Source organism: Carassius gibelio, chromosome A4, assembly GCF_023724105.1.
Source record: "Carassius gibelio isolate Cgi1373 ecotype wild population from Czech Republic chromosome A4, carGib1.2-hapl.c, whole genome shotgun sequence".
Taxonomy (NCBI): Eukaryota; Metazoa; Chordata; class Actinopteri; order Cypriniformes; family Cyprinidae; genus Carassius; species Carassius gibelio.
Genome location: NC_068374.1, coordinates 12,010,094 through 12,038,016, shown reverse-complemented (window position 1 = coordinate 12,038,016; position 27,923 = coordinate 12,010,094). Strand labels below are relative to the sequence as shown.

At 37.4% G+C, this 27,923-nt stretch overlaps 1 protein-coding gene across 2 annotated transcripts in view; it reads left to right on the top strand.

The window, feature by feature from the left end:
- The window catches only part of LOC127969489 (C-type lectin domain family 10 member A-like), a 423,625-nt gene that overhangs the window by 12,149 nt on the left and 383,553 nt on the right, over positions 1-27,923 (top strand). The window contains exon 4 of one of the 2 annotated variants that reach the window (XM_052571502.1): positions 2,433-3,188. The exons of the other annotated variant lie outside the window; for it this stretch is intronic. Coding sequence (XP_052427462.1) covers positions 2,433-2,543 — 111 coding nt within the window. The 3' untranslated portion in view covers positions 2,544-3,188. Of the gene's footprint in view, positions 1-2,432; positions 3,189-27,923 lie in introns of those variants that run through there. 2 annotated transcript variants of the gene reach the window in all.

Sequence of the window (27,923 nt, the reverse complement as noted above, 5' to 3'; positions counted from 1 at the left end):
AGACCTGCGCTTACCAGGATAACGCAGCGGAATTTTGCTTTAAGCCTGAAGCCCAGCGCTACGTTTTTTGCTACAGAGAGCTTCCCCGAGGTCGTGGGAGAGGGCTACGGGCTAATCAAGACCTCGGTGTGGAGTTGCGTCCACACTGTCACCAACGCCCTTCTGCGCCATGCCGGGGATTGCATCCTGGTGGATGGCACACTCATCCCTATCACCAATTCATCAGTGATCGATCAGGCGTAGGCTACTTATCGCGAAACGGAGACGTGGCCATAAACGTGCAGGTTATAGTGGACCATATGTGTGATATTCGACCTGGTGGCAAGGTCCAGCAAGACTTCAAGTTCCTCGGACGAGAGGCTTGGTTGCCTTTTTTACGTTGCTTCCTGCACCATATTTTGTATCTAACTCTCTCTCTCTGTTCATTGTAGATAGGTTGCTTTTTATTAAAAACATAAACCAATTGCAATCAATACCGCATTAAACAGAAGTAACTGCAGCTGCTTGCCAATCAATTCTGATTGTAAAGTACCTTACCATTAATATAAAAGTGTATTATATAATTTGTTATTATTGTTATTATTATTATATAATAAGTTGTTAAACCCATGTCAAGAAGCGGCACAAGTGTCACAACGGGATAAGGAGGATGGATGATTAGTGAGGGATACCCGGTTCGTCTAACCGTCACAACATATCGTGTGAACATATTACTGACCATTTGATCATTTAATTTATAGTCTATATTTACTGATAACTTAAACTATGTTAAAATAAATGTTACTGTTATAATTTGAGGAATGTTTCATTTGCATAGAAGGAGTTGTATTTCTTAACGCTGTTATGCACCTTCGCGTGAAGTGGAAAATCGATTCCTGAGCAATCGATGCCAACTAATTCAGCACCTTCACTCGGGACAGCGCTCTTGTTACGTCGGACGTAAGAGGCAGCGTGCTAAGAAGCTTCCTAAGGGACTCTTTGGGGAAGACACTTAGAAACATAAACAACTTTGGTAAGATATATCTTTCGAGGTCTTCTTCGCACGCTAAGAGTGAGAGTTATCGGGGAACCTGGCCCATTATGATACTAAAATCATAACAAAGTAGGCTAAACTGCACCCTTATTTAAATTTCATCTTTCATTCCGAAATAAAATAGGCCTAATGAATGAACGAAAAAGTACACAATATGAAACTAAATAATTGTAATGACTAGGCTACAACACAAAGGTCTATTAGCTACTGAAAAATATAAGTCTACACGTGCGTTTTATATTTAATATGAGGGAAATAAACATGACATGACAAACATGACATGACCTGACAAAAAGTTTTTTTTTTAATAGGCTAATTCAGTGAATCGCATTTATGAGGGAAAAACAATGGGGGCAATTACTGCATGAACATTTTCTTAAAATTTTCTCAAAATCTCTCCCCTTTTCCAGATAAAATCAGTCACTTTTGACCCAAACAGGTGTTACTTTAACAAACAGGTGTTAAACGATGAGATGGGTCTTCCCCTCTCCTACAAAACAGCGTGCCTTTTGTCTGACAACTGTCAACTGAACATGTTTACATTTAGGCTATTTCAATAGATTTTTTCAGTCAGTTAACAAATAGCATCCATATAGACTATTAATTTATTATTTTATTTATTTTATAGACTATTAATTGTAGTTGCTAACAAATACAGTGTGGGTAAACTCTTAATTTGAAAAATAATGAATGCATTTCCTGCCAATCAGATTTAGCACCACCCACAGGGGAAAATCGAAATATCAAGTGGTATTTCTGATTTCCGTGCAAGAACGGGTAAACCAAAAATCAAGTCATAATTTTGTTTTTTCTTTTTCCTAAAAAAACGAAAAAATGGAAAAAGGAGCTGTTTTCTCGTTTTTTCGTTTTTATATGTGAAAGCAAAAACAAATGAATGAACGATACCTGGACCAAGAGTGTTTGTGTGAGGGAGAGAGAGAGAGAGTGTGTGTGTGTGTGTGTGTTTGTGAGAGAGAGAGTCTGTGTGTGTGTGTGTGTGTGTGTGAGAGAGAGAGTGTACTTGTTTTTCTGTTCTGGTGGGGACTTAAACCTGAATACACACAGACTCATGGGGACTCGTGTCACGGTGAGGACCTAAATTAAGGTCCCCACGGGTAAACAAGCTAATAAATTACACAGAATGAAGTTTCTTGAAAATCTAAAAATGCAGAAAGTTTCCTGTGAGGGTTAGGTTTAGGTGTAGGGTTGGTGTAGGGCGATAGAAAATACGGTCTGTACAGTATAAAAACAATTATACCTATGGAGAGTCCCCACAAGGATAGCTGACCAGACGTGTGTGTGTGTGAGTGATCGTGGTGTTTCGTTTTTAAATGAAAGAGAATGTGCTGAAATCAGTCTGTGCTCATGTTATAAATCATGTTATTGTTTGACTTCTCAGGATTTTGTGAAGAATATTTGTGGTTCTGATCATTTCTGGATTGGTTTGACTGATGTTGAAGTGGAGGGCAGATGGAAATGGGTTGATGGCAGCACACTGACCTCTGAGTGAGAAATCACTGAACTGAACTGATTATTATCTAATAAATGATTGTCTCAGTCAGTATCATATCACACAGAAAGCAGCTCTGATCTAACGCTGATCTGTTGATGCAGGTTCTGGGCGTCTGGAGAGCCAAACAATCAGGGAAACGAAGACTGTGTTAACACTCATTCATCAGGATGGTTTGATACTAAATGTGATAGTAGTGTTAAATGGATCTGTGAGAAGACTATCCTTAAATAAATGATACATTATAATAAAAATGTACATATATGCATTATGAACAAATGTGTCAATAATTTTACCTTTTTTTTTTTGAATGGCACATTAATTAGGTTATTCTGTAAAAACAAATAAAAAAATAAATAGAAAAAAAAAACATTGTAATATAAAAATGTTCATATCTAACTTCTTAAAATCATTTTGTTTTTAAGTTTTAGATTTGAACTAAAATCTAAATGTGAAAAACAACAGCAATGTTTCTACAGACTGAAATACACTAATATAATAGAAATATTCATAAAAATAACCAAAATGATCATGATTTTAGGAGTATTACTCAGTACATCAGTAAAGTTTGATTTGAAATGTGACTCTTGTAGCTTTTTTGTAATTACAGTATGACAATAAACATGATTTACTTGTTTTCAAAAACTGGTTTATTTCCTGAACCACGTGAAGATGAATATAAATGGAAAGTTGCATAAACAGCATCTAATGTTTGACTGAGAATATGAACAATAGTCTGACTGTAGAAATCAGGATATGATCTAACAAGTACATCTTCTTTATAAACACTTTCTAGCATCAGTATGATCGGTACATCACCAAATATAAGGAGAGTCATTCGTTATCACTATATGAAACTATTACATCTTATTTAAGACATCTTTATGACTGTTTGTTTTATGCTAGTGAAAGAAAAAATTGCTTACACAGCAAGCCCAGATTTTACCCCAAAATGACTGACAGTTCATTTAAAGTCCAGCCTCATTAAAGTGAGTGAATAATGACTGAAGGAAGAGCATCAGATGCAGTCGCTGCTAAAAACTGTTCATCCGTCTGAACTTCTGATGAAACGACCTGAAGCTCATCAAACATCGAAGGGTTTCAACACCAGATGAACAAACCCCTGACGTCTTTACACACAAACAGACAAACTGTGCTAATGATTGTGTTTTCACATGTTTATTAATGGTCATTGTGTTTTTGAGGAAATGTTTTAGTACAATGCCTGAGGGAAGGGAAAGAGTTATTGTGATATAATATATTCATTTGAACCTTGTTTACCACACCAAGCGTTGTTGAAGATCAAGTTCCTTTCTGCATAAATACTGACCACACAAACACAGATGAGGAGCACAAGTCCACTCCAGGAGAGAAACTAGTGTTCTTGATGACACCAAAACCAAAAGAAAATTACAACCTGCAAAATGCAGAGAGGGAATGGAAAAAAGGCTTTGCAAATATTGACGTTATTGTAACACTTGTGTAAATTTTCTATTCATTGTGTTTTAGTTGTCGTTTGACCTCGGTCTGTTTAGTTACTCATTCTCTTCACCTGTTATTTAGCTCATTATCTGTTTCATTAGACCTTCAGGTTTTGTGTAAGTCAGTGTGTGTGTGTGTGTGTGTGTGTGTGTGTGTGTGTGAAGGGGAGGATTTTCTGAAGGTATTTTTGAGTCAAAACGACTGAACACCTGTGACAGTGTGTTTGTAGTTGTAGAGAAAAGCCACACGTGTGTATCAGTAAGTTTGAAGTCAGAGAGAAATGTTTTAAGAGTTGCAAACCTGTAGATTTTTTTCTGTCCCACAAACACAACACAACAGTTACACCTTCTCAAATTCTTCATTGCAGGTGCACAAATCCTATTCTACAGATCACAAATTAAGAAACTCGTACACTCACATTTTTGATACAATTGCTGTAGTGAATATGGTGTAAATGTATATTTTACATACCACAATAATCAAGCTGTGTATAAAACAATTTTAATCACTCTTTTACATTATAGAATTTATTTGAATTACTGAGTCAGGTAGGACTCGGGACACAGATGTAAAGGTGAATTCAGAACTGTGTTTCATGTGCTCAGTGTTTTCAGTTGAAGCTTCGATCTTCTAGTGCAGGCTTGAATGGAATTCACATGGAGCAGAACAAGAACACAGGTTAGCGTAACACTAAGGTGAGTACGTTACGTCTGGCTTGTAGGAGCTTGGAGACAACTTTGAGGAGGTCGTTCCTGTTAGAGGCTTGACGGGGAACTGAGGTGCGGGTGAGTGCTTTTATAGTGCCCTTGATTGGTTCTGTGATGCGTGGTAGGTGTGGCTGGTTAGTAATCAGGTGACTGTGAGCGCTGATGATTGGTGGGGACCGGGCTTACCAGATCCCTGACAATATCGGTTTTAATGAAAGTAGCACATTAATATAGAACGATGATTAAAACTGACTGGAACTACCTGTGGATTAAACTGTTTTACTGCACACTTCCACCCAGTAAGAATCAAGTATTCAGACAGATCATGGTAAAACAGCACATAACAAAATAAGCATCTTCTTAATGGTGAATCCTTTGTCAGCCATACAGACATCACCAGGCTCCAGCAAGGCAAGAATCCCTGACTGTTTTGTCAACTCTTGATCTGGGATTGAACATGTGTACAGGCTGGAAACAAAAGTAACTGCTCTTTAAAGGTAGTGGTGTTTTTATATGATGAGAACACCTCAGACTGGAGCGTGAGTGAAGATGGAGTCTAGCATCTTATCTCTGTGAAGTCAATGATGACCCTCACCTCTGAACAAAACTACATAAATTTGTCTGGCATGGTGGGATTCACTTGCTCTCTGCTCATTCATATGGGCAGTGATCCTAGGACAAGATAAAGATCAATAACCCAAGTTATGATGATGCGGCTAACAGTGGAGACACTTACAAATTCATACATATAATTATCTGGCTTTTATTATGATTCAAAACAAATGTTTATTGTAATGGTCATATTATCTCATTTCAAGACTTTGTTCATCTTAATTGTATTACTGCTCTGTTGTGGAAGCATTCATTTGATTAATAAAGTATGCTGATATCTTCCTGAAACAGTAATTTGTGTCAAGAATTATTAAAATGATAATATGACTTGAAAGTGAAAGACATAAATGTAATAAAGGCTTCAATAATATATTTAATATAATATAACGGGAAAGTTGCATCATGATTTGTTTTCAGAAATGCGTGAACATACCTGGAAGAGGAGTGACTGCATAATAATGATCTGCTTCAGCTGTCACCTCAGAAACTACTTCAGCGTTTTGGCTGTCGTCTGATGGTATGGTTTGAACTCGTTCGTAAACAGACTCATGTGAAGTTTCTCCCCAGTTGTTCAAAATAAAGCGGGACAGGACCGTCCCTTTTCTGAGGCGTTTATGACCAGTAGTGGCAGTGTAATCATCACTGATAAAGTGCCAGCCACAGACAAATGTGCTGCCTCTAATGATCGTAAACTTTGGTCCTTCTACTCGTCTAATAGCATGTATCCACTTCTTCCTCAGACATTTATCGATAGGAAAACCGTTTGAAAACTCAAATATGGTGTGCTTTCCATTCAGAAACCCATTAGTCTCAAGCTCACCATTTTCCAGAACTGTCTGCAATCTACCTGGAGTGCAAGGTTAGAGTGTCAGGTTCCCAAAGATAAGATTTGGTAAAGAATCTTAGAAAATTAACCTCATGTAATAAGAATCACGTGATTCTTTTAAAGTCTGGGTAATTTTATAGAATTCTTTACAATACAAAGTCTTCTTCACCTGTTTTTTTCTGACTGTCACAGGTCGGAGCGGACCACAGATGTCGTGAGTCTCGCCCCTCCCTAGTTTCCACCTCGAGGAGTTCCCAAGAACACCCCAATGACCAGACACACGAGAGAGAGTGAGTATAATTAAAACAAACTTTAAATTATTTATAAGGTGGGAAGGGAAAAGGGAATCTAAAATCCACTCTCGGGGCCAGAGAGTATAGGTCCGAGTCGCTTCTGACTCTGTCATGGGGACTCTCAGGTAAGCCTGCAGGTAATTTGTGTCCTTTCCTTCACGTGACTCAACAGGGTTTTCCTCAGTAGTGCCTTTGTGTTTCTCCTGCAGGAGAACCGTCGGTGGGGCCCTTCCAGTCCCTGCACGCAGAGTAAAGAAGGGAAGTAATTCTGATGAATTGGGTAGGGTGCGTACCTGACGCCACGAGATTCTGGGTCCGTGGTTGGAAACGCCTAAAAGGTCCACAGCAGAGATGTATAGTAACGAAGTAGAACTACTTCACTACTGTACTTAAGTACTAAAAGGCGGTATCTGTATTTTACTAGAGTATTATTTTTTTCTCCTACTTCCACTTTTACTTCAGTACATATTTTCGCTGAGTTTAATACTTTTATTCCGATATTTTTTTTATGTGCTGCATCGTTACAATTATAAAAATGTTACGAATTATTCCATTACAAACCACTGCCAGAACTGTAGATGGCATGTTTGATGAAGCTGGTACATCATTGAGCGAAACAAGCGATTAAGAAGACTGCGCGTGCTGACTGAACTGCTGTGTAGAGAGAGATGAACACCGAGCCAAGCCAGATAATGACTTGTTCACGAGCCAAGAACCGGTTGTATCGATTCTCGGATGACCAGTAACGTTAGTTCTTTCTGACAGTTCGATTCAATAAACCAGTTGAAGAAAACAGTTCACCAATTCTTTAGCGCTCGACGCAATGGCGTCATTGGCGTTGACTGCACCTAGGCTCATAACATTAACACAGAATCAGTTCAGAATCAATCACCAAAAGAATCAGTTCGTTTCAGACGCTCTGTGTGTCGGTTTGCTTCACGCTAAATCACATATGTGCAGTATCATCAGCTCCTCGGTTCACGAATTGGACGCGTCTGACAGAAACGGTTCTTGACTCGTGAACGAGTCATTATCTAGCTCGGCTCTGTGTTCATCTCTCTCTTCACAGCAGTTCAGTCAGTGTACTGTTTGAGTCAATGAATTACTCCGGGATATTGGTTTGTTTTAACTCAGAGGGAGTGTCAGACACATTAAACAAGTTAACAGCTTAATTCATCTGTGGATTAATGCGTATTGGAGACGCGAACAGTTTAAAACGATTCAGTTCGATTTGGTGAACGGTTTCAAAAAGATCCGGTTACATTCATTCGTGAACCGGCTATCACAAACTGTTTTGTTTTTAAGTTTCTTACAACAGACACGGAAGAGAAGACAATATTGAATAAAGTCCTAGTTTTTGCTATTTTTGGACCAAAATGTATTTTCGATGCTTCAAAAAATTCTAAATGATCCTCTGATGTCTTACGGGTTTGAAACAACATGAGGGTAAGTTATTAATGACATCATTTTGCAAATTGGGCTAACTGACCTTAGTAACAGTTTTTTTGTTTACAAGAAGTTACAGTCAAAGGAATTGTGATTGTCCTTTAGGTTAATCATTTGAAATAGTAAAAACAATGTTCAAACTTTTGACTACTTTCTTTAATAGCTACATAAAACAATACTTCTACTTTTAGTACTTGAGTAGTAAATTTTAAAATAGACTACTTGCAATACTTAAGTACAAAAAAAAAAAATGTTGAATACTTTAGTACTTCTACTTAAGTGTGGTGCTTAAAGAGCACTTCAACTTCTACTCAAGTCACTTTTTTCATAGAGCACTTGTACTTTTACTCAAGTATGGGTCTCTAGTACTTTATACATATCTGGTCCACAGGTAAGTATGCAGGTGAATATATTGGGGTCTTGGCCTTCAGTGTATGGGTAAGTATACAAGAAAGATACGCAATCCTTAACTTCGATTTTCGTCCAGGAAAACCCTACGGATGGAGTTTGCAGGTGAGTATGCAAGGGCGATGCACTGGTATTTCACTCGGGGCGTACAAGTATGCAGAAGGACAACTGGGTCTTTACTTTGGACGTACAGGTGAGTATACAAGGGCAACTAGAGCTTGACTCTGGGCATACAAGTAAGTATACAAGGACAATACGCTGGCTCTTAGCTTTAGGCGTACAGAGGGGTATACAGGGGCAACTGGAGCTTTGCTCTGGTCATGCAGGTGGGTATACAATGACAATACTGAATGGATACAACTCACAGACCCTCGAAGAGGTGGACGTCAGGCTTTAGCCCTTTTCAGCTCGGGAGTCTAGAAAAGATGTATATGTCACGACGACTGTGGTCTTCCTCACCGGGGCAGACTTCCCAGACCAACACTCAACATGGTCACCTCCAACCGTGGAAACACTCCCATGACGACTCAGAGCCTCTAACTCGGACCTGTAGGACTGGTAACAGACAGACAGAGTTCCTTCACAAATTTACTTAGCTTCAGTGAATATATGGAGAAAGACTCACCATCTCTCGAATTTGACCAAGAGTGGATAGGAGTACAGATTGAAGTTGCTGCAGGTTGGGCCTTCCACGGCCTCAGCTGGTGCCACCACGCTGGGTGACTTCAGGTAGGTTTGTGCCACCGGGTATGTACCTCAGGAATGACTTGAACGCTTCCCTCTCCTCTCTTCCAAACAACGGACCAGAGATCTAGACAGGGGCGAACCTCTGAAAGCACTCCACAGACAGGTATTCATACACAAGGGCTACACAGCTGGATGTTCATATAGCAGCCAACACTTCTCTCAGTCGTCGGCCCCCACAATATGTACACGGTTCCTTACTTGCTATTGTCGACACGTCACCACTCAGCGGAGTAGGGGTCCAAAGCCACGAGCGGGCATGTATATAAAAGACGGTCGTCTCACAACACCGGTGTACGTTCTTCTCCACAGGGTTTTCTCTCCCAGCCTAGAGGGTGATTACTGACGACATGACACAGCACGACACTGCAGACTTCAAGTGTACACACAGCAAAGAAAAGGACTCACCCACTGCACTCCACACACTCACAGTGAATTAGGGTCAAAACCACATAGGACCGAGGATTAGTTCCTGGACGTTGGGGACACCGATGCCACAGACGGCCAGAGGAAACGTCACAGCCACGACAAGGCACCAGACTCCTTTTTCGCTGAATCCGGCTCACCCACCAATCCTACTACGGTGGGGCCACTCACACTGGTCACAACTCACAAGAGGTATATGGATATTTCACACTTGCAAAATAACTGTTGACACGATAAATATTTCAGTGTACTCGCACTTTCATTAACACTGGATCTTTCCACTTCTCTTCCAGATAACCGACATCCGACACAACTGGCAGCACGATCTCCTTCCTGCAATCCTAGCAGATCTTCAATGGGTGTTAACTTCACATCACACAATGCATCTGAACACAATGTTCCAATAAAGATATTCGTATACTCAGCCCTGTGTGTGTATCTCTCTTTGCCCAAGCTCCACAGTACACCATACACTCGCTCTCCAACTCTCTCCTCCGCTCCGTTGCACCCACAATAACTACTGGGAATCACCAACCACTTCCTGTGTTTCTGATGCCCTATTTATGGGTCTCCTCTTCACCGAATTGCCCAATCAGTGATCGCCACGCTCAACAAGACACCCGTTCCCAATAACACGCCGATTTGGGTTCGCCGGCGTTCCCCAAAGTAGCGGTGTTTGCGATATATGGTCTGGGCGGAACTAATCTTCTTCATTTTTGGTTCCGCCCCGTCACAGTCACTCCGTCACATGACTGTGCTGAACCCAATGAGTATTTTTCAGTTCAATGCAAATTCGAGCAGTAAACATAAATGCACAGCAATGTGAAGGGGTAGACATGACACAAACACACACACACACACACACACAGAGAGAGAGAGATTTCTGAAAATTTATGTTACATCATTTACAAAAGCAGACAATTCAAAAGATATCAGACAACAACAAACTCTAACCTTTGACAAAAATATTGATTTGTTTTATATTTTTAGAATTATTAAATACATGTTCACAAAATATATATCAAAGTTATGAGAAGTTGAAACATGAAGAAAAATTGACTTGAAACTGATTTGAAAATGAATGCTTCCCCGTGGACCTCTACTGGATATATGTGGTCATTGCACTTTATTTCTTCAACTACAGATCATAAAGTTTTTTTCTCTAAGCGGCAGATGGCAATATTCTATCTCTAACACAAGGGCCAATATCCACAAACCTTTTATATTTCATTTAGGTCATAATTTCAGTGATTTTTTTTTCATTAAAAATTATGGGAAAGAGAGAGATTAATAAAACAGTATAATTAATGCCAAGGGTCTTCACAATAGTGAATAAATAAATTTGCAGTAACTACTAATGTGTTTTAACCCTCTGGCCCTTTTCGTTTAGGAGTCACACTTACCTTCTTCGCGGTCAAAAATGACTGAAGCCTTGAAAATGTAACTTTTTTTCTTCAAGAAAACCAGTGTAATTTATTTTTGTTTAATAATATTTTTTATTAGCATTTATGATTTTCAGGGAACTTAATGATATTTTTCAATATTTATAAAAATTTTATTAGCTATTTTCTCCATTAGAATTCATATTTTTTGTATCTCTTTATTTATTTAAATTTTTAATATAAATGCAATATTTCACATTAAAATAGAGTGAAAGCATTTAAAATCCTTTTTTTTAATGTGAGAATTGGGAAATCTGGAGGCATTAAAAAATAAATAAAAACTTATGTAATGTTTTGTGGTGTCTATTTTGCACTCCTGATATTCTGGAGAGTCACCCCTTGATTGCTGCTGTTATGGAAAATTTTGTTTTGTTAATTTTGCATTGATTGCATTAATCTCATTTAGGTATTTTTTTTACATACAATGATCAAGGTAGTATATATTGTCCATATGGACACTGAGTTCTTTGTGTAACCTGTGCACGTAACTGCTTTAGGATGAAAAAATACTTCTAAAGAGGAACCATGTACCAGGAACAATTAGTTCTGAGACAGTCCGTACCAGGAAGAGGTGCATGAGATGTGCATGTGTTATGATGTGATGTACACTGGGCAACATGATTGGCTCAAAAGTCCTAGTCTGTCCTTCAATGTATCTTTTTACATACTATAAAAAGTGGGCTGTGAGTCTCTGTGTTAACTCTTTGCACACAGACTCAGAAGCTGTGTGTAAACCAGTCCATTCTCTGCAGTGAATTAAAGCAATACAAAGACAAAACTGTTTGGTTTTCCATTCTCAGTTTCTACAAATTGTTATTGAATTAGAATTTCCACAACAGCTTTAAAAGCAGTAATCACTTCAGGCCATCTCATCTCAGCAGCACTAAACGTACAGAAAAATGTGGGAGTGCCCAGCTGTCTCACCATAGCAAACAAATCACAAAGTTTTCTCCCAGTATGCCGGCGTCCCTCTTAACGGTTGCATGAAATGTGTTGCTTCTTTATTATTCACAAGATTTGCTAACTCTTGTCCTGTAGCAGTGAACAGTTTATTCTGCGTCCATCACGGGTCATGGGTTTTGCTTTTCTCAGCTGGATAGACATACTAGATGTGGCCATGTGCATTTCAGTGACAAACTGAGCAAAGAAGATGCAGCTTTTGTCTCTTGCCCAACGATTATCTACACACAAGTAGTCTGGTTTAAAGTACCTGCTAGGGGAAACATGTTTTGCTCTGCCAGGCTCATCAAGTGTGTTCTTTCCATCAGGAAACTGTACTGGGAATCCCATAGACTCCAATTTGGGAACTTTAAAGGGGGGATGAAATGCTATTTCATGCATACTGAGTTTTTTACACTGTTAAAGAGTTGGATTCCCATGCTAAACATGGACAAAGTTTCAAAAATTAAGTTGTATGATTGAAGGAGTATTTCTGTTCCAAAAATACTCCTTCCGGTTTGTCACAAGTTTCGGAAAGTTTTTTTCGAGTATGGCTCTGTGTGACGTTAGATGGAGCGGAATTTCCTTATATGGGTCCTAAGGGCACGTCTGCCGGAAGAGCGCGCGCTCCCTTATAGCACAGCACTGAGAGCACAACAGACTTCACTGATCAAAGCAAGAGCGTCGCGAAATCTCACAAAAGGAGTGTTTTTTTGGTTGCCAGGGCAAGACAACCCTGCACAGATTACCTAAAGAGAAACAGCATTAAGGGACCAGTGGATGGAGTTTATTTTTACAGAGCATCAACGGAGTTGTGCAAGTGTTTGTGTTTGTTCCCTCTATTTCGGATTGCACGTCGTTTATTTCTTAAGGATGATGCAGTCCCAACGGAAAAGGGTCACGATCGTGTGTTGGAACCGCAGGCGGTGAGTAAAACTGCTTCTAATATCTCTGTGTTGTTAACTTAGCTATCAGCGCGTAAGCACATCAAGTAAACAACATGCGATGTTGTCATCAAACTGCACTTTCCACATGTACAGCTTAAAAAAAAAAAAAACGACAAAGTGGAACTTAATCATTTTCCAAATCCGCTAAGCAAAAATATATACAGTTTTAGTACATACCACATAGAGCCGCTGTTGTTGCTGCTGCTCTTGTTAAATTTCAGCCTCTGGATCATAAATATACGCTGAATCTGACTGTTAGCCATGGTTTGTTTTTGTTTGGTTTTTTTCCTCAAGCTTCCAAACGCTATCAGCGCAAAAGCCTACTGGCGCTCGTGATTCTTTAGCTCCGCCCACACGTCACGCCTCCAGCCGGTCGTGTTTTTCCGGGAAAAATCGGTACAGACTATCTTTCTCTTATGAATATAATAAAACTAAAGAATTTTTGGAGTTATGAAGGATGCAGTACTACTCTATAGGTACTCAAGATTAACAGGATATTGAGTGAAAACGAGCATTTTACCCCCCTTTTAAAAATGCTTACAGGACTGTTTCTTTCTGCTGGAGCAATGCAAAATATTCCATCATCATAAGACAACAGCTACTGACCAAGATCAGGGGCTGAAGACATGTATCTAAGATAAGACCAGAGGGCTGTTCTGTGGAAGTATCAGGATCACCACCGCAATCATTTTGTTTATTGTCATCACTCTGTTGTTCCGTGTTCTCACTTAGGCTACTGGTGACAATGTCCATTTGTTCATCATATTCACTATGGTCATTTGTATTAGACTGTCTGTAATCAAACAATTCATCAGCTGCGAGTTCAGTGTTAATGATAATATCTTTATATTCTGAATGTATTTCTCTCAGTTTTCTTAAAGCACACAAGTCCTTATGCATATTCATAGTCTGAAACTGATAGTGACCTTGGTAGCACAGGCGTCTTTTTAGTTTCACTGTTAGCAGCTGTGATTCACTTCTTGGTCTGGGTCAACAATTTACTGTTGTTTTTATGTCAGATGCAACAGAAGTTACAGCTCCCTTAATAGCTTTCTGTGAACATAGATACCTGTCAAACATTGTAAAACAACTGTTGGATTCTTTTGGTAGTTTTGATTATTGCAACTACGCACTTGATTCAAGAAAAGTGCTCTTGCACAGCACATGCATACATATGTTGGCCCCTGTTTTATCATCCCTAAAAATATGCAATGCCTTTAATGCTGATTTATTTACCATTTTAACAGGTTGAATATTTGTAATTGTTTCTGTTATCTGTTGCACACAGTTTATTCTTCTGTATTTGTATAGAATGTGTTCTGCACACTGTAGTTTGTGAAGTACCTTCAGTGCAGATTTTTCTCTTTGAGATTTAAATAAATAGTATTCTTTGTGGCGGGCCTTAAAATGTGGATCACCATGATAGAGTTGTTTTAACATTTTCTTTTGTTGTTCATAGAAATTCAAATAATTTTTGCACTTACTTGTAAAATATTCCGTTTGCTTTTGCTTAAAAAAAGGATCTCTGAAATATCTATTGTTACGTCCAGTGACGTATTCAATTGTGTTATCTTTACTGTTGTATGGTTCTTTTGTTTTCCTCTCGCTCCTTGTCTCCTGCTTCTCTGGCTCCTCCCACTCTTTCCACTCGGGCAGGAAGCTGATTGCCTTTTCCAGCTGCATCTACTTACCAACCGAAGGAGAAGCAGTATAAAAGCTGAGCAGGAACTACAGAAGATGAGAACTTTAATTCAGAGCATGCCCTTTGTCCAGCCTGGCCTTGTGCAGTTTGTTGTAGCCTTTTGGGGTTCTGTGTAGTAAACTTCATTAATCTGAAGTACTGTTGATTTAACTCTGTTGTTTGATTGTTACCCTTTTTGGAAGCTGTAGGGAGGTAGGTGCCTTTTTTCATTTGTCCTGTACATATTTTTCTCATGGTTTGAGGATTAGATAGGGAGTGAGTGTTTAACTTTTATTGTCTTTTTTTTTTTTTTTTTTTTTTTTTTTTTTTTTTTTTTTTTCATTTGACCGGTTTAGAAAGAATCTAATTTCCAGAATAGACACCCTTTTGTTTGTTATTGGTATTATTCCCCCTCCTGAAGTGTTGCTTCACTCTTAATGTTATTTCTCTGAGAACTGTTAACTCCCACCATTCACTGAGCTGTTAATAAACCTTTTTAACCCCTTTACGTGCAAACATCGCAGACGGCCCCAGTTTATTATTGTTTCACTTTCACAGCACATTAAACATCACTGCCTTACTTCATCTGGACAAACTGTGCATCAATGGAAAGTTTAAAGCTTTAAAGCTAGCTTCGATATTTGACCAATATTTTCATAAAACATTGTTGCAGTGACAGATATTTAGTGATTTATGTCAGAAGTGCAAAATAATAAATCCGTATTATGCCATATTTTGAATAGAAATTCACCACTCATTCATATTCAGTCACGTCAGCAGTGGTTTATTTGTGTTCACATAGACTCACTGAACAGCGTCAATAAGGATTTATAGACAAAAGATGCATATCTGCGGAGATATATGGATATATTTACAGATGTTTACTTCATATTTCTTCAGACAGAATCGTCATTTCTATTCATTTTCCACGGATTTACGCGATCTGTTGATAAACAGCCTCTCCCAGCGATCTGTGTGTGCGTGCAGTAGTCACAGCTCGTGCTGTGTGTGGCTCAGACTCTGATTGGGTCTTTCAAACGTCCATCTTAGAGTTTCATATCTGGACACCGCCCCATCGTGTCACATGCTTCCTGCACACTTCCTGGTAGTTATCTGGCCAAAACAACACTGAAACATCTCTGTACACACGAAATATCCAAATAATAAACCCGCGATTACGATAGTAAAGCTTGGTATGAGAATTTATTGAGATCTGGGGCGTTTTTATGAAAAAAATCGAAAATGTACATCAGAAATGCTAACTTGTGCAGCGATGAAAAAGGCTACAAATAACATATTTTTACAACAGTAAACGACCAAATTCCACCCCTGATCGCTAAAGAAAGTTATTATAAACACTCGATCGGGGTTTAAAGTGAGTTTTGAGTAAAAGTGTACTAATAATTTTATAAATTGTCTGATGTAGCTTGATGCTAACGTTAGCTCCGATGCTACTAATAGCAGGTGCTTTTCTTCTTCATAATGCATTTTTGTCACAATTCACGTAAGGTCGTAGGAAAATGTTTTGTTGTATTTTTATAGTAAGACTTTTGATAAATAAGGGCTAAATGCAAAGAGAGACTGAAGTGAGATCGCTGCTTTGTGTCTTTGTAAAGCCTGAAAAAACACAATCAAGGCTAATAAAGGTGGAATAAAAACAAAAGAATAATGATAAAAGAATAATGCGGATAATGTGTCATACCTGGTGGAGGTGTGAAAGACTCATTTGGTGAGAACAATGGAATAATGAATCGGGCAGTTTTCACAGCCAAACACACACAAAATACACAGGAGAGTTTACATGTGAGATCTCACAGAGATGACAAGGGCCATAAATCAATCTGATTAGCCTTCTCTAAAAAACACACATGACATGGCCTTAGAAAATATTTCATAAAATTCGCTGTTTTACAGATTAGATTATGAAATTTCTAATGAAGTTTTGAAAGACTTGTGGCTTTAGCTACACTCTATTTCTAAACTCATATCTTACATCAACACATTTTTAAATACATTTAAAAAATATGTTTTTAATATTTTTATTTTTGTTTTTATGTTTGAGCTTATATAACTCTATTATCATAACAGTCTGAGTGATTCTGATTCCTGAACAGTAAACTTTAAAGTGTCAGCTTTGTGAACACATGTTGAATATGTATCTAGTCAGAAAGAATCATGAGCAGAAACCTTTTTATTTTGGGTATGTCATTTCTGTCTCCATGCCAAAAAAGGAGGTGCCTAGAAAGGGGTTAACAGCGACCTTGTTGTTGCTATGCAGGGGCTTGGGTAAATGCTCTTCCCAAATACTTAATATTGTTACGTTACCGTTAAACCCCTAGACGCATAAGACGTAACACTATTAACAATGTATTGCTTATGGTTATTCCTGTAGTTTCTGATAATACTCCCCTTTTTCTCTCTGTATTTTTCACTCTGCACATAATTGTTTTTCATGGCTTGTTTTTGTCTGTAAATCAAATCATACTGGTATTTATTCTTCATTGCTTAGTTATGTCTTTGCAAGTATTCTCTACTTGTCTTAAAATTACTTTTCAATGTTTTATCTTAAACCATTTTTTCCTGCCGTTGTTTTAGGTAAACTTTGTGTCTTTGAGTCTTATTCAGTTTCTTTGTCTTATTTAAGTTAGCCGAGTCTAAATATTGAGGATTTGAATGTGATAGTGGTATAGATGAATCCAGTGAGCGTGTCCACTGCTGATTACTGGACAGAATACTGTCCAAAGACACCGATGTAACACATGGCTCTACATCAATGTTCTCACAACACTCCAGTGAGGCTTCACTGCTTACACAATTTTCTGCTGTTATGTTTAGAAATGATTAAGGCAGCATGTCAAACTTTTCATGATCGTTCTGTGTGAAACACCACTGAAACAAGAGCAGCAATCTCTCCAACGTATCGTCCAAACTGTAAAAGGTGAGCATCACGGCAGTACCTGTGTCCCCCTCAGCAGACAGGCGATCTGGTGTTCTGCAGTGAGAATCGAAATAACCAAACCTTCCTGAACGATCCCTGAACACAGCAATGCATGTGCTTCCACAAATCAGCCACGCATCACTTACATCAGCTCTGAGACATTGCAGTGTGGTCTCAAGGATTTCATACTCGCCAACTGCTCGTGTGTCTCTGAGAAGTCCAAACTTTTGGAGATGTTTTAGGATGTTGTAGCACTGTGAGCTTGTCTCGATAACGTTAGGGAGCTCGTCAAAATCTAAAAAGTTACCCACAAACTGACCCTTATCCTGCAATGTTCGTTTGACACTAGTGTACAAACCATCACCTTTCTGTATAATGTGATCTAAATCCAAACTGTTGAGGTCATTACACTCATTGTGCACAGTGAAAACATTAATGAATTGCAAGTACACTGAAGGCCTCTAGAGTAACCACTGTATCTTGGATCACTTTGACAATGAGTCGCCATAACAGAGATCACATATTGGTTCACCTCATCAGTTCCTGACACAAAACTGGTGCTGCAGTTGGTGACAGTTGAAGCTTCTGCTTTTCTGCGTTGCTTCTGAGCTTTACTTCTCTTACCTTATTTTGGCATGGCAACAAAACAGCGTTTGAAAGTCAAGAAATGTATGTTTTGGAACCCAGAAACGTCTGGTTTTATAAACAATACCTGTAATTGTTGAAATTTAAAATAGTTCAAAGTAGTGGAAATTAATTAAAAAACTCAGTGCAAAACAGCTTATTTATCTTTATATGTGAACATGAAACGGTTTTTTTACAGTGCCAACAACACTCTTACACTGTACATTGAAATATGTTATAAAATTACCAAAAGTATATTACTTTAATGCCAAACACAGACAATCAATTTTTATTGTGCAATTAATGTACTATGTAACAAGAAAACAGACTGTAATATTATAAATATATAAAAAATCAGTTAGACAACTGAATGCTGTAATGTTGTTGATTTTTTAAAAGGAAGTCCTCCAATCCAGGGTCTTCCTTAAAGGAAAGAACAGATTTCTTCAGACTGCATTCAGGGCAGTGCATTTTTTTTTTTTACAGGTTAGTGTTTAGCACAGTAAAACATTTTACAGATAAGCGTCTAGCACAGTAAAAAAAAAATTACAGATTAGCGTTTCGCACAGTACTTTTTATTTATTTATTTTTTTTACAGGTTAGTGTTTAGACAGTACAGTTGCATTTTTTTGTGAACGTATAAGAAGGCAAAAATAATAGAATGAAGTAAAGGTGAGAAAAGATTCAGAATCACAAATAAGTGGACATACACAGGGTAAACACAAAGGATAAACACATAAGACAAAAAAAGAGAAGTTAATTACATGATTTTTAATTAAATGACACAACTGTACACACATTTCTGAATGCTTAAATGGATAGTTCAAGCTCACTTTGAGCTAAACTCTGCAGCACAGTTGATCTTGAGTGAAAAAAACAACCTTCCAGGCAAAACCAATACCAGTAACTCAATCTGCAATCCGCAGTCTCTGCAAACAGTCCTGAGCACTTTCATGACAGTCTGGAGTATGAGCTTCCTTTTGCATAAATTACTTTTAATTGTATTTTGCCTGTATATGTTTTTTTCTCTCAAAGTGATGTTACAGTCAACTCAAAGAGGACTACATTTTTCACTAAATAAATTAAACTAAAAGCTAATTTTATATTTTGGGTGAACCATCCCTTTGTTTATTTTTAATATTTCAATGTACAAGTTTAAAAGGATTTATTAGTGATTGCTGACTAATCAAGTGTTATATGCATGGGAAAATAAGAGTTGCAGGATGCAAGATTGATTACTTACAACAATCAAGATGACTGCAATCAACATTGTAAAGAAAAATGAGAAATAATGTTAATGGCATTTTATTATTTGCAAACCAACTTAAAGGATCTAATTTATAATTATAAAACGGTTAGTTCTATTCCTTGATTCTGATTGGTCAGCAGCTGTGTTTTATTCAGAATACACCATGGCTGACCAACACCCTTAGCAACCACCCTTAACAACATAAACAATCAATAATATAGCACTAAAACTGTTCCATGTATTATGTATTTCGCAAAATTAAATGTTTGTTATTTATTTAATGAAGTCTGAGTGACCCTTGCTGGCGTTATGTTGCATCTTTCATCTTTAATTTTGAGACCCTTCCCTTCCCCTTCTGATAAACGCTTCTCATGCGGAGATATGTTGATGTGTGCGAGCGTTGTGCCTAACAACACCCTTCAGCCGTGATTTACACACATCTTTATAACTTACAGTGAATAAATTAGCTATCAGTAGCACTTACGTGAATAGGTAAAAAAGGCACTGTGAACAAGATAAATTCATTTAGTTTGCCATAGAATCACTAAAGCAATTGTAAGCCTCCCGGTCAAGTCTCTGTCTGTCTCTCCATCAAGGTGCCCGCGTCCGTGTATTTTATATTTTGGGATTTTAATGCCTTTATTATATAGGATAGTACAAAGTGGATACAAAAGCACAGTTTAGAAAGAGGACGGGGGTGGCAAAGGACCTCGAGAATCGAAAACGGGGCGCAGTTGCCCTTAATCTAAAGTTACGTGCGTCAACCACAAGGTTATTGATGCCGACTGTTAAGCTTAAGTTTTGTATGTACACTAAAAGCCTCATTTGCAGTGTTTGGAATAACGGCGTTTAAAAGAACGGCGTTAAGTAACAACGTTATTTTTTCAGTAACGGGGTAATCTAACTAATTACTTTTCCCGTCGTTATAACGGTGTTAATATTACTTGACGTTAAATGCGGTGCGTTACTATCGAGCGGCAACCTCCCGCTCTCTCTAGTAAAGCCAATAAGGAGATGACTACAACTGCAATTCATCAACTGGCCGCTTGAGGCTGGCTGCAAAAGAGAGTCAATCCCATAGACTCCCCATGTTAAAATGCCCAACTTTAGAGCAGAAAATGTTTTCAGCCTGGTTCAAAAAATTATTTTGGTCTATATAGCTAATTTTGCCCTTCATGACAACTGTGAGGGGGGTGAATTTTTTTATAACTCATCCGTTTAAATTATATTAAGCCTTAAAGTTCTGCATAATTAAGACGGCCGTCGCGCTAGGTGGGCGTGGCTTCAGCAACCAGCTCCCGCCCTTTTGTCCATTTTTGATTGTCCGGGAGAGTAGCGCTGTGACGCGCTGCCAAGATGGCGACGGCTCGCTCTGCACACTTTAGGCTTCAAAAACTCTCTTCAGGAGTCTACGGGTGACGTCACGGACACTACGTCCATGTTTTTATACAGTCTATGGTTACTTTGCATTAATTTAATAAAACTATGTAATCCGAACGCACCCCTGGCTCACACATTGAGTGAAGAGGTGGGTTAATAACGAGATAAGCGATTATGATTGGCTAAGGCAGAGTGTGTTTCATGGTAGCCGATCAGAGCCAGTGTTTTCACGCCAGCGGCGTCAAACACGCACACACACGAGATTCGCAGCATCAGCAGAGATGGCGAGTCAGGAGCAATCCGATGAAAAGTTGGCATTTTCAAGGTGGAGATATAAGCACTACTTCAAATTCATTGTGGGAATTCACTCACTGGTACAACTTAATTTTTTAAACTTTGTCCATGTTTAGCATGGGAATCCAACTCTTTAACAGTGTAAAAAACTCAGTATGCATGAAATAGCATTTCACCCCCCTTTTAACGTTAATAACATACACTCTCAACAACAAACAAACTTCGGTGTATTTTAATATCAAATTCATTATTTTTATCATTTTGACAGCATTTTTTCTTCACAATAGAAAATAAATCAAACGAAAAACAATCACCTCAGATATGTAAACCCCTTACCTGCAACAGTGAGGTGCTGGGAAGAATTAGCCGCTTGGTCGTATTGTGGAAAGACAACGGATTAGATATTCAAATTCCCCCATCTCATTGGTAAGATTCAATCACGTGCTGATTATCTGATGACTGCTAACTAAAGTATACCAATTGAAATAAACTTTATTTTATATATGTTTAAATAATGAATTGCTATCAAATAACGATTTTTGATTAAAATATTTACGTTTATTTTAAATGAATAAAATGCTTTACTATAATAAATACACGTGCACAAAAAGCTATTTATCATTATTGTTAATGGAAAGATAACACAAACTCATAACTAGCCCTTTTAAGTTTGTTATAAATATGTCTTATCTTTGTATTATTATAACTGGCAAAGCTGTGTAAACACCTAGAATACGATAGTAAAAACCTAACATATTTTTTAATCAAATAAACAAATCCATCAGTAATTGAATAGTCACAGGCTAACATTTCAGTTTTTTTTTTTTTTTTATAATATTCAAGTAATTCAAAATAACACTTGTATTTCTTAATTATAATGATTGATTGATTGATTGATTGATTGAACTTTATTGTCCAGTCTGTTTTCACAGAGACTAAATTTTTCTTTGGCACTGTAACATATATTCACTGCTTAAAAAACACATCACACATCAACAGCACAAATTTTAAAAAAGTTAAACACTGCAAGAAAGAAAAAATTACATTTTCAATTAAAATACTGTACGATTCAAGATAATCACTTCCAATGGAAAAAATGATATTTTATAGATGTTTTTCCTAGCCAAGGGAATTTTTAGTCTACGTCCAGATGGGAGCAATTCAAAAGCAAAGTAAAGAGGGTGTTTGTTATCTTTAAAAATCGCAATTGCCATTTTACCCATAAAATGATCTAACAAGCTCTGAAATGGCTGTTGTTTTTGTCGAGTAATCTTATTTGCTTGATTAATTATTTGTGAGAGTATGTTCTTTTGTTTTAATGTTAGATTGCCATACCATGAAACAATATTATATGTGAGAATACTCTCAATCATTGATCTATATAACATAGTTAGGGTCTGCTGACTAATATTGAAGCTTCTCAGTTTCCTGAGGAGACCCAGGCGTTGTCGTGCTTTTTTATGAATGTACTCCACATTACTTTCAAAATTTAGTTGCTCATCTATAATTGTACCCAAGTATTTAAAATTCGAGACCTGCTCTACAGTTTTTTCCTTTATGACAACTGGTTTATATTCAAATGCGGTATCTACTCTTCTCGACTGATTTCTCAAACATAGCTCTTTTGTCTTTTCAATATTAAGATGTAAAAAACTACTCTCAAACCAACAGATAATGCTGTCAATGTACTCAAAATATGAGGTCCAGTTCATTTCTTTCTGACATGACACCAGTGCCATATCATCTGCATATTTTATAAGGTTAAGGTTATCGTCATTGCATTTCAGTTCATTTAAGTATACAGAAAAAAGTATTGGAGACAGTACACATCCCTGAGGTACCCCAGTATCTAAAACCAAGCAGTCCGACATTACATTATTAACACAAACTCGCTGAGGGCAACCTTTTAAAAACTCCTTAATCCATGAAATCATCCAACTACTAGCACCTAACTCATAGAGGCACTTTGAAAAAAGATGAGAAATCCATTGAGAGTATTCGAACATAGGAATTTGAGTTATCTAGATGATTTTGAACCTTATTTAAAAGAGTGAGAGAGGCATCCACAGTGCTCCTATTTGACCGATATGCAAATTGCATGGGATCGAAGCATGTCTCAATTTGGGATAAAAGTTCCTTACATACTATGCGCTCCATACATTTACATAGAATAGATGTGAGTACGATTGGGCCAAAGTCTTTGAGAGATTTTGCATTAGGTATTTTTGGCACCGGGATGACAGTGGAATTCTTCCAGGCTAATGGTACAAAACCATTGTCCAGGAAGATTTGAAATAACCTTGTACACACATGTCCAAGTTGTGCTGCACATTCTTTCAGGACTTTACCCTTCAGGCCATCTGGGCCAGATTCCTTATGTGGTTTGATTTTATGAAGCACTGTGACAACCTCCCCCTCCTGTATAATCATAGGCTGTGATTGAGTCATGGTCATCGTAAATTCATTATTAACAGACGAATCATCATTAAAATCATTATCAAATCGTGAATAAAAAATATTAAGATTATTTGCAAGACAATGAGGGGTCTTCATATTGTTGAACTCTTTTCTTTTGTCTACCCATCATTGTATTCAAACCCTTCCATGCGTCTCTTACATTGCCTGTTTTTAATATCTCTTCAACATGCTTTGTTTAACTCTTTTACTTTCTGCTGATCATTCTGCAAGAAGGAAATTTTCTTCATGTTTAGGTCATGTTTCAAATCTTTGTTAATCCGCGGCTTATTATTTGGATAGACTCTGATATTCTTTGTTTGAACCACTGAATTTACACAGAAATTAACATAACAGGTTATTGTATCATTCAGCAGTTCATGATTACTACAACAGTCATCATCGTTAAAAAATAAGCCTCATTCAGTGCACTCAAAGCAGCCTCTTAGCTTTTCTATTTCGTCCCTGGACCACATTTGAACCTGCTGAACGGCAGGCTTGATTTTAAAAGCTCTTTAAAAGCTGCCTGTATTTTGGTAATAGATGAATAACGCTGTGATCAGAGGTGAAAATAGCTTTGGCACATATGCACCTTCCACGTTACCAAAGCATTTGTCCAGAGTCTTAACCAGTCTTGTCGGACAGGTTACGTATTGCTCAAGATTTGGCAACAGCGTAGATACATTGCATTTATTAAAATCTCCAAGCAAGAAGACTGGGTCATCGGCAGAATTGCAAAGCGCTCTGTTGTAACTAGCAGCTATGCACTCGGCAGCAAGTGCAAAGTTTGGTCCAGGCAAATAGACTAAGATAATTGTTATTTGTCCGAATTCACAAGGCAAATAATATGGCCTAAAAGACACAGTCAATAGTTCATAGTGAGCAGAGCAATGTGTTTCACGTACTGTAATATTATTGGCCCACCTGCTACTGACGAACATACACAGTCCTCCTCCAATTGTTTTGGTTGACTTGGCACTGTCGCGGTCCAGACGGATTAATGAGTATCCTTCCAAATGTATGTTGTCAATCGCCTCCGTCAGCCATGTCTCCGTCAGCCATGTCTCCGTAATGCAAATCAGGTTGGCTCTTTTAAAGTCTCTGTTATATTTCACCAATGCTGTAAGTTCAAGCATTTTATTTTGAAGCGAACGAGCATTAGTTAAAGTTATTGTAGGAAGAGGAAACCGACTGCCACGAGATTTAAGTCTGTTCCGGATTCCGAAACTAGAGCCCCTCCGGTTTATTTTCTTCTTTCTATTTGTAGTGTGGTTGCAACAAACTATTTCGGAAGGTTCATGAAGGAACTTTAGTGGGGTTCTAACATTGTGTCGGAATCTCAACAGATCTTCGCGAGTGTAAAACAATGTCCTCATTAGTCTGTTGTTCCTTAGATTTCCCGAATCCACTCCATCTCCCAACGCAGACACACAGTCTATATCGCATTTTAGAATCCAGAACACAACGATTATCTTAAAAAGCACGTTGCTTTTAAAACGTGGCCTGTTTAGCCAACAAGCAAACGAACAACAAGCAAACGAACACACGAGCACACCAGCGTCCGGGGTCAGTACTTGCGCATGCGCCCCCAATACTCCAATACCAATTAAAACGTTTGTTTGGCCGTTTGAAATGTAAATCATTTCAAGTTCAAGTTGCACGTTCAGCATGTTTTTTCTTCTCTGTAGTACATGTACTAAACATTATTATTAAACTAATATTCAATAGCATATCATGTTCTTGGATAAATAACACTTAAAATTGAGATCTCGTATGTAAAAATTTCATGTTCTCTTTTACATATGTAAATAACATTTTACATTCTTCTCCTATAACACAAATAAGTTCTCTTATAAATAATATGCAAATAGCATGTAAATAACATTGTTCTCTTGTAAAAAAAGAAAATGGCATTAAGTGCACTTATAAATAACATTCAGAAATATTTTTTTCTCTTGTAAATAACATGCAGATAGCGTGTAAATAACATTTTTCGCTTGCAAATAACGTGTAAATAGCATTAGGGTGTGCTTATAAATAACATTCAGAAAACTTCACAGCATTCAAATTCTCAACAAGTTATTTCTTCTCTGTATTACATGTATTAAATTAATATCCAAATTACATTTCAAGTTCTTGTATTAATAATACTTAAAATTTAGATCTCTCATATGTACAGATCTCATGTTCTCTTTTACATATGTAAATAACATTACATATTCTCTTGTAATTAACATCTAAACATCGTTCTCCTATAAATAACACAAATAAATAAGTTCTAGTATAAATAACATTAAGTTTTCTTATAAATAACCTTCTATTAGCATGTAAATAACATTGTTTGCTTGCAAATAACATGTAAATAGCATTAGGTATGCTTATAAATAACATGCAGAAAACATATTTTACAGCATTCAAACTCATTCAAAATGTTTTTCTCTGGTAAACGTTTTGGGATAGTTCACCTAAAAATGAAAATTGTGTTATTATTACTCATGCTCATGTTGTTCCAAATTGGTAACACTTTCATTCATTTCCGTAACACAAATAGATATTTTTGATGAAGAGCTTTCTGACCCTCCATAGACAGCAAAAATTCTACTATAATTAAGGACCAGAAATGTACCAAGAACATTTGACAAAATAGTCCCTGTGACATCAGCGGTTCAAGCGTAATAAGAAGGTATAAGAACACTTTTTGTGCTCTTGGTACTCTAAATAATGCTGGTAGACAGTAACTGTAATAATAAAACCTTCATATTCATCGGGAAGAAGGAGGCGGGAACCGGCGGACAATCAACTGAAACTTTAATTACAAAAATAAACACACAATAGCGCATCAGCCCCTCACGAACGACTGATGCGCACAAATAAAAACCAAAACATAAAATAAAACCCAGGCCTGGTCCTCTCTCGTCCTTCACTTTCATCGCTCCAGTTTTATATCCTTCCATCTCCTCTGTGGGACTCGAGACCGGTGGTGGGTCGCAGGTGTCGCTCATTTCCCAATCACTCCACCGGCCTCGCTCGTTCCCACGTCCATCGACCCCGCCCCACTCGTCACAGTAACTCTGGGAAGAAGAATAGTCATTATTTTGTGCACAAAAAGTATTCTTGTGGCTTCATAAAATTACAGCTAAAACACTTGTGTCACAAGACTATTTTCCCAATGTTCTTGTTATCTTTTTGGGGCTTGAATGTGGTAAAACCTTTGCTTGTCTATGAAGGGTCAGAGCGCGCTCAGATTTCATAAAAAATATCTTAGTTGATATGATATGAAAATGAACAAAAGTCTTGCAGATTTGAAATGACATAAGGGTGAGTAATAATGACACAATTTTCATTTTTGGGTGAACTATCTATCCCTTTCAGTAAATAAGACTACTCTTCCATTTCCAGTGGGTGTTCAATTTTTGAGATTCTCCTCTTTAGGTGTACGACGTAATTTAACTGGCAGCATTTCCAGCATCTCATCAACCGACATGCTGTAAACATCAGGAGTTGTTATGAACTCTTTGAAGTCTTTTGTCAGAAGACAGACCATCTTCAGTTTCAGATACGCTAACCACTTCAATATCCTCCTACATAGGCTTTTGATCAACAACCTGGATGAAATTACAACATTTTAAGAGTGAAAATTTATATATCAGACCTATCTGCAATGCAACACAAAGATGATTGTGCTATAATGTAAAAGCAATAATGTGCACAACTGAAAGTGGCCCAATTAAAGCTAATATTTAATTGAATAATCCACTACACTAAAACTAGAACTCAAAAAATTAATTTACACTCTACAACAAGTAAGGTTCATTTTGTCTACATTTTGTCTTGTTTTTTGTGCATTTATCTTTACAATGTAACACACCCTAAGATGAGGTATTATGGTTTCTTTGCATTGGATAATCATAAGCAAAGTAAAAAACTTGGGTTGGGGCCAAAATGTAACCTATATATAAATTTGAGCGGTGTGTGTGTGTCTATATATATATATATATATATATATATATATATATATATATATATATATATATATATATATAGACACACACACACCGCTCAAATGTTTGTGCACACTTGTAATGTTTTTATTTTTTATAAGTCTTACCCTCATTAAAACTACATTAATTGGATCAAAATACTGGAAAAATAATACTCCAAAATGGTATTACAATATAAAATCATTTTAATATACTTCAAAATATAGTTTATTCCCATGATGCAAAGCTGAATTTTTATCAGCTGTTACTCCAGTCTTAAGATCCTTCAGAAATAAATTTAAGAGTAGAGTCCAATTTAGTGGTTTTCATGCATTTTGTAAAGATCCGATGAACAAAAATCTGAACTTCCTTTTTCATATTTATATGTATCTAATTGGGCTCAACTGCTGAATTATGTTTTAAATTCAGAAAAACTGTTATTGATTAGGGCTAGCTCAGTTGTTGCAGAGGGTTACTTGTACCTTGACTGAGGTGTACGAGGAGCTAT